Raw genomic sequence first — 12,423 nt, 5'->3', positions numbered from 1 at the left:
AAGTCAGAATTGCAGTCACCATAGTGTACCTGTAGGACAGACACAAAGCAGCCCGCAGCTAGAGAAGGCTGTTTTTGTTTTTTCTATGTTTATGAAAATTGCAATGTTACATACAAGGCTATTGCTATTTATTTCGGTAGGAAATACTAAACACAAAAAAACAAAAAAAAAAAAAAAGGAATAGGTAAAGAAAGAAAATCATGAAAATAATAAAAAATAAATCAGGGCAATTTAATCAAACAGGAATCTGAGTGTAGTTCTAGTGCCCAGAAAGAATCTCACTTTTCATATCCGCCTATATCTCCTCAAGCCCTTATCAGGATGTGCTCCTTTTCTAAAGCAATCCAACAGGCAGAACATGTCTTGATCCTAATCTCAAAATACACAGAGGTCACTATGGGATGACTTAGCGAACAAGAAGATTGAAAACTATTAATTCAGTAATCCCTCATCAGCTTTGAGAACAGACTTTTGTAGCCATTCTAAGACCATAATGTGGACTGGATTTGGCCTCCCAAAAAAGATCACACTTAGCAAACACTGAACTTTACCTTAAGAGAAGAATTACTTGATTCAGAAGAAGCTGGTATTAAACCAGTGTGAAATCACTAACTGACCTTTCTGTTTCTGATAATATTAAGCTTGATTTCATTTACATTATTATTGGCCACAAATCTGACAAAACTTTAGCTTGTGAGTGGAAGGTGAAACCAATGATTGTGTAAAATAAATGCTCAAACAATCCTGAAAGACTTAACTAAAAGGTGCAGTCAAATTCAGTAGAGTCCACAAAGCTTTCATGACAGCACAGTCTGCCAAACCAGAAACAAATGGCAAAAACATATGGAAAGTAAGGAAATGAGAGTTCAACATAGTGTACGAGACATGATAAGACAAACGATTGAGAAGGCTGAATGTGTTCTTTAAAATGCACCAGATGGAGGTCAACAAGTGGTTAAGACAGTAGACTGGAAAACACAGTCCTGCAATTTCACTTTCTGCCTTTAACCCTGAACAAGTCATTAATTTCCTTTAGAATTGTGCCAGCATTTGCCACCCTTCATATATCCACTTGTGATTATTTAAGTCACTCTGTATAACAGTACCAGCTAAATATAATATAGGGGAAACCAAATGTCTTCTATCAGTTCCCTTCTGTATGTAACTTTAACTAAGGGTCCTCCTCCCCCCAATTAAACAATAATTACAAAGCACTGGAAGCAGAAGACCACAGATGTGAAGAAACATGCACAATCAAGAGCTTTTTAGGTGCATTAGCTAAGCACTCCTTAAACTGTTGCTCAAGATGTGTAAGCACACACACCCAAAACAAAGCAGCTCCCTCTACAACGTACAAATCCTAACAACATGTTTTATTTTAACTAGCTATGGAAGACACTGTTAAGCAGATCTCAGCTGGAAATAAAGCAGAAATCAGCAAGGTTCGATGCATCCATAATTAAGACATAACGGAATGGAAAAATAAAATGTCATAGATATTAATGCATACTCTTTTGCTTTAGTGTAAATAAGAAAATATATAGATAAACTCTTTAGAAAATGGCAATAAACATAACTTTCAAGTTAGGGAAGTTGTACAATAAAATAAATCACTCTAAGCAGAAAATCAATCAATTGGCCACTCTTAATGCAGGATGGGTTAAAGGAGTTGATGAAAGACCTAATGTTAAAAATCTGGGGTGAATACATTTGAAACCCTGGAATGACAATGCATCATCTGTCAGTATTGTGATAACTGATAAAGAAAACAACTTTAAAAAAAAAAATGTGGGAGCCAAGCAATCACTGTTTAATCCTATTTCCTACTGTCCAAAAGTCGTGAACCACATGATTAAAATAAAAATGAAGACACTGCATCCTTACATTAAGCCCAAGTTACATTTTAGACGACTTCACCAACAAATTTCAGATATAATACATAATCTTAGCAAGCTTTAGGCAGTTGGTTGTGCACACCCGAAAAAGCCTTTCAGGTAATGCAACATATTCAGGGACTCACTCAGGTTGGGTTTTATCTTTAGTAGTGCAGGGTGGCATGAGACCCAACAACCAATGAGCGATCACCTGGAAGAACAAAGCATATAATGAAATGACAAGGAATAAAAAACCTGCGTTTTGGACCTTAAAAACAGAAAAGAAGTTTATCTAATTTCTTGTATTTTACATATCAAGACAGAATGGGGGAAAAAAACTGAACTTGTTGTACTCGTTAACCCTTTATGCAGCACCAGCACCACCAGGCAGCACATTAGCTGTCACAACTTTGAAATACCTAATGATCTTCAGTCATATAAACTGACAGTCCAATGGCAAAATCAGCAAATGTATTCGGCAAGTTTGAGAAAACAAGTGACTAGAAGTCACATAATGGGACATTGGCTTTCAAGTCTTCATTCTAATGTTTCTCCTCAGCAATACTTACTAAGCCAACTCTAGTTCCCCTAAAACACTTACACTATTTAAACAGGCCCCACCTATTATTTCACTTGCAGTGTTTAAACAATTCCCCCAAGACCGTGTATGTCTTTAAAATAAAGCAAGCAACAAAGTATCCTCAGGGCTGCTATTCAATAGAAAAATTAAACATTGTGCTACAGAAACTCAAAGTTAGGTGAACAGATGGCAAAAGGTATGGAGCCAACTGCAAAGGCCCACTCAGAAACCCAAATCACTCCCAAGAAAACACCACACTCTAGGAAGTTGTTTGCTTGGACTTTTCTTGGGTAATGACAGGTAATCCAGTGCTTTACGTAATTAGCCATCTGACATAATGCAGGATTATTAGCAGGCAGTGTTTACCAGCTGGACACATCAAGATTAATACCACAAAACAACAAATAAGTTCAATCAATCAGATTATTCCAAAAAAGGTTTCACAAAAGCAAATACCACCATTTTAAAATTAGTTTGGTCACCAAAAGTACAAATATTCATTATTTTTTTGATTTATTCTCACACCCACTAAATCCAGTTCAGAGTCTCTGCTCCAGGTCCTGTTCCAGCCCACAAGCACGAGAGCTAACAGAGTTGCCAACTGATAGAATTTGAACTTCTCTAGGAAAACAGAATGATTTCTGGATACGTCAGGGAAATACATACAAAATGTATAATAAAAAAAAAGATTAAAATGTTAGACAAGAAATTGAGACATTCAACCTAATGGTAATGTTCAGTATCAGAGATACAAGTATTTGATGCTCTTTTGGCATTACAATTTGAGTTTTATAAAATAAGCAAAGTGGGCTTAAAACCAAGGCTTAAAACCATGTCATTGGCTCAGATTCTACCAAAGCAAAAGGGAAAAAGAAAAAAGACATTTAATTCGTTTACTTCCTACAGTTATTGGCAGAAATTATTATAAAACAAACTAATGCAAAGTACTGAATGGCTATCTTCATAAGGCTCAGTTTGACTAGACAGATGTGATAAAACATTAGTTAAAAGCATCCTGAGCAAAAAAAAGGTCACTTTCCCAAAACACTGCTCTTACTTTCCCGTAATACAAGCTCTTTTTAATGGGCATACATGCCAAATGCACCATGTCATCAGTTATAAAGTTCAAACATCTAATAAAACTGAACCTACTGTATAATGTATCTCTCACATAAAACTATGAATTGAATTCCAGAATTCTTTCTTAAAAATGTACATTTCATAACTTTAGTTAAACGATTCAAATTGTAATTGAAAATGTCACATTTTTATTCTTAGATATTACTCATGACTCAGCAAAAATAGAGAACAAATGGTTTTGTTGTCAAAGAGTTGTCACCAAGAAAAGACATAAAACTTCTAATATTACATTTTTACTACTCTCAAAATGTAAAAAAACTTTTTAGAATCAATTCATTTCTGGTATGGATGTATACAGTGCATTTCTACAAAGTACACTTCCAGAATTACGTGATCTTTTTGATGGCAAAGCGGATACACCATTATGTGACTGCCAGTTGTGGGGTATTTCCACAGTTGCTGGTCACATCGCTGGACCATGTCAGTTTAAACGACTGAAAATCAATGCCCATGTCATGTTTACCAACTGAGTGCCAACCTTCAGTTCAGCCTCAATCTCTGCCTTTTTTTTTTTGTTTTCTTTCTCCCGTTGTGGTACATGAAATGTGATAATCAGACAGACAAGCTTCTCTTCTGTTTGCATGGTCAAAAATACCCACATTTCTTATTTCCTCATCACTGCATTCCATGCATTGTACGATTTATTATGCATTCACTGGCTGTCACATCTTAGGCATCGAGAACCTGTCCCTGTGACTAATGACAAAAATCAAACTTGTTTGCTGCAGACTAGTTAGTGTGAGTCTCACAGTATGTCCCATTATATTACGGACTATACAGGAGTGCTGCCGACTGCATTCGACTCACTATAATTATGTAAATGAAGGCTACAACTGAAAATTGCTGGAAAGGTTGTGAAATGTAGCACTGCCCTAAGCTAACAAGCAAGAAGACAGCCACTTTCTTTACAGTTTGTTTTCTACAGAGGTTTTTAGTATGTAACTCAGAAAAGCCAATTAATGACATTTCTGTATCTTTGTTCACATTATGTCATCAACATTGCAAAAAAATGCTCACCAAAGATTATAACTTCTTAACAACAAATAATAAATGCATAAAACACTGAAGCAACAAGAATTAATTTCTGAAACTAAATATTCTTGTGCTGATATTCTTAAAATCAGTATGTTATTTAAGCGCTTTCTGCAGCCATCTTTGGAACGTCCAACCTAATCTTTAAGACTTTCTCATCTAGAAATAATGATAAGAATGACCTTTTCAACACCTTATTTAAAAAAAAAATAAATAAACTTTTGTTCTTGTGTATCAAGATTTACTTCTCATTTTTAAACAATTACATATTTTTGAATTACTTTAGATGCTACACCCTTTAATGTCAATCAAATTGCAGTGGGTTGCAGAATATGATGGAAATGACAGGTGTCTTCCCAAGATACTTAAGAAGAAGAACAAGTTTAAAAGAAACTAACTATGGCTTTCTGTAGAAAAATATTTTTCTAGCATTTAATAGAATAGTAGACGCATCAACAGTAAAAGCTTACAGATGAATGCAAAATTAAAAGACAACCCCGAGACACTTAGAAATAGTTTTCAAAAATGAACACATTAGACTTAAACAGATTTTGTTATGTAGCAAAATATTATCTTTTGTGAAAGATGTGTTACTAAACATTGCATAGTGTGTAGTATAAAGATAGAGTAAAAAAGATTATGGCTTCAATTACAAATGTGCATGTATAACTTTAAATACAACATATGCAAGTAAAAAAGTAATTTTTATTTTTCCCCAGAGAGGAGGTTTCTCATACCAAAGGCTGTAGCGGAGGCAGACATAACACCTTGTAAATGTTCAGCACAACCAGAGTCCGAACAAAATGCAGTTTCACAAAAAATGCAGTTACTCAGGCAAAATATGCATGAGAAGATACATTTGGTGACTACGAGAGAAAAGTAGTATATGTACAAGTTGCTCTCTCCCCCACCACCCCATAGTAGACAAGAGAGTAGGGAAATCATATTTCTCTTCTCACACCACTGCATTGTAGAATGAGACAAAGGGAAAGTACAAAAAGGGCCTTTTTGCATTCACATTACAAAGAGAGGGGGGATTTTTTAATTAATTTACCCTTTGACATGTTTTGCCATCCTTTTTTTTTTTCCTTTTCAAATTCAACAGGTTTAAGGTCAACAGTATAACGGAACATTAACAGAATGGGCAAGTAATCCTTTATTTAAAAAAAAAAATAAAATAAAGTGTGACATGAACTTAGGCTTTACCTTAAAATCTGTAGGGCTGCTTTTTGCTTATTAAATCTCCACCTCTTTTCAGAGAAAACAGGGGAGAATTAATTTCAACATTCACGATTTCACCTGTGCTCAATAAAGTGTTACCCACAAGCAATACGTATTTGATTATTCTTGTTAATCATGGAAATTCTTTTCATAAGAGTCTTGTCTTAATCAAACTCTGCTAACAAATTAAGTTATCACTAAAACTACACTCATCTGCATATAGAACAAAACAGCAGCCCTTGCCCAAATCATCTCAGGCAATTCACAGCACAAAATGACTTTTCACATTCACACCATTTTTTTCTTTCAGCTCTGTACTGTATTTCCCCTTCTTCAGAAAAACACTTCACAGAGTCTGTCTAATCACTTATCTCGGTCCTTTCCTTCACATTTCCTGTGTAGAGGACAAACACCATGAAATGGCTAAAGTGAATCTAACACAAGATATAAAAACTGTAGCCTGAAACAAACTTAAGTTGTGAACAAAGTGCCTGAAACAGACTCCTTAAAGAAATGCTTCACTTTATATACTTCCATATCTACAGGAGCAATAAAACAGTTGAACTATGCTCCCAAATCTTCAGACATTGAGTAATAAATTTCATTACAGTTAAAACAAGCAAGTACACGTGTCCATTTTGCATTCAAGCTCCCTAAAGCCAAAGTTACCAATTCAGAAAGTTTAAAGTCTTTGGGCCTTTATAATTAAATTGACATAGATTGCATAAATAGTGGAGGAAAACAAAATAAAATAAAAATAACTTCATTAAAATAATATTTTATAGCTTATCAACTATATTCAGTACTTTTACTGGTAGTCAGCATCTTCAATTATTAAATGAAAGCAATCTCACAAAACAGAAAGATTTAATAAGGCTTCTCATTTTTTTTTTATTTATTTATTTATTTATTTTTAAATTGGGCAGGACTTCACAGCTTATCAGTTGGACTGTCAGTGACCACTTCCACCCATCTCCAAGCCTCATGATCTGTGGCAAGTACTATCAAGTGGTTATTGTCACCAAACGATGCAGAATAAAAAGGTTGAAAAAGTCGGCCAATAGAAGAGACAGAGATATAGAAAATCTTGAAAAAACAAAAAGTTACAATATAAAGCTTGCTTCAAAAAATAACTCTTATAGCTTACAAACTTAACATATTCAACTCTGCTTAACATTTTACAGTGGTCAGGAACTGCATCCCCAGACAGAACTAATCTGAAATCTCTAATTCACCTAACATGCATATCCTGAAGGAAATAAGAGGAAAACCAGAATACCTAGAGAAGACTCATGAAGACCATACAAGCTACACAGAGACAACAACCAGATGTTTGATCTCCGTGGCAGCAGCACCAAACACTGTGTCACCATGCCACTCTTCTAACCTTATTATACAAAAAAAAAAGCTCAACTGACATTAAAAAAATACTGTAAAATGTACAGTAAATGCAGTATTTTGTTTTTAAGACTGACAATTTTGCATCTGTTTAATACAGAGATATATGCAAATTATATTTTGGACATTCAAAGATTCCACCGTGATAAACTACTCAGTATGTAAATGAAACAAATATTTAAAAACCAATATGCAAAAATGTAAACAAAATGCATTAAGAAGAAGAACAAAAAAAGCATTTCAAAAAAGGAACTTCTGTGAAGTCTTGATCAGTATCTACTTTGACTCTCCATCCCCCTTTACTAACATATCCGCAGCTATCATTCCAATAATTTCCCAGGGGAAAACAAACCAAGCCCTATGAAGTTTGTCACAGGTCTACAGCTGGTGTCTCATAAAAAAGGAGGAAGCTTCATAGGATTAAAGAAACAAAAAACAATGCAGAACAAAGACATGGTTAGATGACCGAGGAGATTAAAAATTGACATAATCAACAATCATCAATAAACATTCTTCCATTAAATTTTGTCCCAACATTCAGGGCCAGATAGTGCAAGCAGGCATTCCAGCAGCAAAAGGCAAAGCAGACAGGATCCCAATCCAAAAAAAGTAACAATTACACACACACACTACACACTCATTTACACTAGGCCAATTAACCTAACATGCACATTTTTGTGATGTGGAAGGAAATTCAGAGTGCTCTCCGAAAAAAAGAAAAACACACACACAAATGGAAAGAATGTGTAGACTCCACACAGGCAGTGTTCAAAACTACATTAACCCAAGTTCTTTATTTCAATAAATGATTGTCAGGATTACATATCTTTTATATCATTTAAGATATAAAATATAGTCTGAAAAAAAACTTACGTTGTAAACAAAGAGAGTCTGAAACAGACTCCTTTAAAAAAAGTAACACATCAGTTTGTGTTCTTCTTTTCTTATCTATAGAAGCAATAAAACAGTTGAACTATTCTCCCATTTGACTAAAACAAAATCAACATTTTGTGAAAATTATTTCAAAATAAAATAATAAATAAGCAAAAATGTTCCCATCCCAGCATCCAAAAACTGACAGTTGCAGGCACCGAGGGAAAATGAGACATGCTGCCAAAGTTTACTAAAGACTTAGTGAGAGCCAAGAGGTCACAATTATTCCACAATTCACAGACCTTCACTATGAGAAGCTGCATATGTTCAAACAACGGTCAACATTAAAGCATTTGGCTCAGATTATATAAATATTTTTCTATACATTCACAGAACCAGAGATGCAATCTTCCAAAGAATGTGCTTGCTGTTGTTTCTTTTAAGAAATGCTACAAAGGGATACTGTAATAATAGTTGTACTAAAGAGAAATGAAACTCTACATGGAAAAAGCAGAAAAATACTCATGCATCATTTAAAGAAATAGAAAATATCACACTATTCTAAAACATAGTGTCAAAGCTATATTAAGCATTAATGATGTCGATGTCAACTTTTAATAGAATGTGTTATATAGCTTACATTCCGAGTAAGAATAAATTTGCAGAAAAAAAAAGGTGTATGTTCTGTAAAGTGAGGGCACAGAATTACTGAAGTGAACAAGTAAAATATTTTTTCTGTATTCCAGGCAAATTGCACCTCAAGCTGGCCTTCAAACCCTTGCCTTTATGGAGGTCAGGGTCAGGGTCACAAACACAACATGCCCCTAGCAACTGGAAGATGCCCAAGAGAAAGACAAAATGGTGTTACAGAAAATAATTTTTAAACTTTGTTAACTCTCAAACAAAAATTAAATTATCTGACATTCAAATCACTATAACTGATATACTGTACAATTATCAAGAAATTACAGTTGAATTTGCATACTCAATTTTTAAAAATCAAAGATCATAACACAAATGCCTTAGCACCTGAACACAACAATGAGTGCTTGAAATGACTGTAAAGATGAGCGGGTGTTCGAGCTAGTGCCATCCATTTCAAAATCTTCCCAGACTCAGTCTTCAAAATCAGGAAAATTCAGCCCCATTTTACTTCATAAAATAATAAAGGGAATGAAAAAACATCTTTGAATGCTTACATTGTCACAACATTTTTTTTTTTAGCTAGGAAAACCTGCAATTGTATTTACTATGCATCTTTCATGGGTTTAATAAAGTATAAAATTGTTAAATTGCTCAAATTAAAAAGGGCTTCAACTACATTAACAAGTAAATATGCAACATAAGAACCAAAAACACTTAAAAACAAAGAAAACATACAAAATCAATTACTTATTTCTATTTTTGCTTTTATTCTAAATGAATACCACATCAAACATTCTGCTTAATTGAAAAGCATGTCTAAACAGGTGTACATGTAAAACAATCCATTCAATCAATGCACCATAAATGTTGGCAGCGTATACCAAAGGCAGGGTGCTGCAAAAAATAAAAAATGCTCAGTCACCTATGGATGACAGGAGTGCATTGTATAAGCTGAACTGTGTTTTCTGTTCCATAAAATGAAGTTCTGCATTTTAACACACTCTTTACATCTTGCCAAAGGACCCTTACCATATAAGGAGTACATGATCAATGTAAGTAGACCTTATTGGCTAGAAATTCCACATAGTGAAGAACATACATTCAATTAAATGTTTCCATGTATGCGCTACCATACCAGGTGGATGATGCAAACTGTCTAACATCTAACCCCAGACCACTTCCTTCTGCAAGGGCTTTCGTTTATATGTTAAGAGCCTGATATCTGACACCAACAAATCCCATGTCCAATGTAAGAACCTCCTCACAGAGAGTGGCAGCATGCTCCACGCCGATTGGACATTCAAGTAAGACTTTGACTGTCTTTTCTATGCACATGTCAATACATGTACTTATTTAGCTGATCCCTTTATCCAAGGTGACTTACAAATTTTATGATATAATTGGTTACATTTCTTTTGTTTTTCCAGTTGGACCACAAGCAAGTCAAGTGACTTGTTCATGGTCACACGGAGTCAGTAGCAGGATAATACAACCTACAGTTACTACTACATGGATGCAAACTGTGCTACACAGGCAAAAGATGCTGTGTGTGGGCCAGATATATAAAAAAACTGAGAAGGTGGCTAAAACAGAAATCTTGAAAAGCTTGATAGAAGATTACTAAAAACTTAAATTTGACATTAGATAGGAAAGCAACTCGCATTCTGAAATACAGGGGTAATGCAATCATGGTGTGGTGTACAACTAAGGAACCTCACTACAGAGTACCGGGAAACTTAAAGAACAAACACCGCGCAAAGCATTATGGTACTGAAACCATGAGGTAATTAATTCAGGCACCAGGTGCTCTGCATCTGTGATGAACAGTGACAGTTGTATACAAATCTTTTAACAAGAAAAAAAAAAAAAAATGACACCACTTCAGTATTCCCAATATCTTAACTAAACAAAAGCGGAATACCACACCTCAGTAAAATCCTCCTTTATCCTTTGCCATAGGAGGAGGCTATTCCTGCCATGCAACCACAAACAAGAGACTTTTTTCTTAAATAACTAAAGCACTTTTAGATGTTTTGTACTATTAATTTTTTAACCTGCTGATGCAATAGATGCAAGAAATATTTCCAATGGCGAATTACTAGTACACATTAAAGACATTCATGAAGAAAAAAAAACATTAGTGCTTATATGGTGCAGCAACATCTATTCCTGAACATGAAGTCAATGCACTGAAGCAACAAGGGAGTGGCGTCATATTTAAAGCTGAAAGAAGATGTATGTTAAGCAACTCCAGACCGTCAGAGAAAAAAAAAAACGGGTTAGGAAAGCAGGTGGACAAATACGCCTAGGTGATGAATCCCGTTCATTAGAACCAAATAAAAAGGCATTTAAATAATATTCTAAGGTTATTATTAGTAATTCGATTATTTACATTTGCTGATGTGGGAAAAATATTAAAACTAGTGTAAATGTAAACTTCAAAACAAGTAGCAATTTGTAATGACTTGGAAACAGGAAAAGACATTTTACAATGGAAAAGATTTGTGTAACTGTCCTCTTCGTCCTTCCTTTTACTCATAATTATGTGGTTTTAGTTCTTTGTTTATTATTTAGTATAATGATCTAATATACCATCTTATTGAGATTGCCTCTATACAATGCTTTACTTTTAAAGCTTAGCATTGGATGAATGACCAGCATATTTCTAATTCACCAAAAATAAGGATTCAAATCAAGAGTATAGATTTTCCTTAATTTAAATAAATCCCACACTCACTACAATGCTGTTATATAGATGCACACCATAGTCGGTTACAAAAAATGCTAATTCCACTACAGTATTTATAAAAGAGAAATAATACTAGCTCGCAAACCAACTTAACAGGAAATAGAAAAATATTAGCAGAGGTGGCATTTGCGCTAGGCAAAAAAAAATAAGTCTGCCCCCGGGCATGTGTAGGTTTCCACAGCCTGAGTTTCAGCAAAGAAAAATAACACCTAAAATCAGCATTGTCTTTTTAAACTTTTTTGGAGGGTATATGTCAGATTCAATGCTAAGGTGTCCGTTCTCCCATATGGTGGTCAGTTCTTGCACCAGCTCCGTTTTTCTCGATCTACCTCATTCTTCAAGATCGCCTTCCTTCCTCACTTGAAGCCAGGCTGGCAGTTTAGTGCACCTCTTGTCGCTTGGATTAGGCACTAAGCTGCCGCCCCAAATCAAACACGGGCCCCCACCCCTTCTCGGATCGGGAGTCGCCGTGACTCGGAGCTTAAATTCCGCGCATCTCAGGAGACACTGGCGCCAACAGACACAAGCCGAAGCCGGGGAAAATAAAAATAAATAAATAAATGAAAACTGTTATATACTTACAGAAAACCGGTCTACATCCGTAGCAGCCATTTCCCAGGGCGTGAATATTTAACTGAATGCTTATGAAGCGAGAGTACCAGCCTTTATCTGGGGGCCGAACGAACACACGGCTCACTCGATCCAATATGGCTACTTCCTGGAAACTCCCATTTCACCAACCCCAAGATCTCCTACGACTTCCAGGCAACTATTTCTCGTTCGCTGTCTACAACAGCTTCCTTTCGTAACTCGCTTCCACGAACACACTGCAGATATATGAAAAATACGCTGGTTGTGGCCCAACATCTATCGCTATTGCGGCGAGATCTACTCCGAGCATCACTTCTCTT

At 35.2% G+C, this 12,423-nt stretch overlaps 1 protein-coding gene across 2 annotated transcripts in view; it reads right to left on the bottom strand.

The window, feature by feature from the left end:
• The window catches only part of sept8a (septin 8a), a 78,165-nt gene extending 65,742 nt beyond the window's left edge, over positions 1 to 12,423 (bottom strand). The window contains exon 1 of one of the 2 annotated variants that reach the window (XM_039776269.1): positions 12,095 to 12,423. In XM_039776269.1, coding sequence (XP_039632203.1) covers positions 12,095 to 12,124 — 30 coding nt within the window. In that variant the 5' untranslated portion in view covers positions 12,125 to 12,423. The remainder of the gene's footprint in view (positions 1 to 12,094) is intronic. The other variant, XM_039776270.1, reaches the window with a different exon arrangement.

Source organism: Polypterus senegalus, chromosome 13 (genome assembly GCF_016835505.1).
Source record: "Polypterus senegalus isolate Bchr_013 chromosome 13, ASM1683550v1, whole genome shotgun sequence".
NCBI lineage: Eukaryota > Metazoa > Chordata > Cladistia > Polypteriformes > Polypteridae > Polypterus > Polypterus senegalus.
This window is presented reverse-complemented; position numbering and strand designations above follow the sequence as displayed.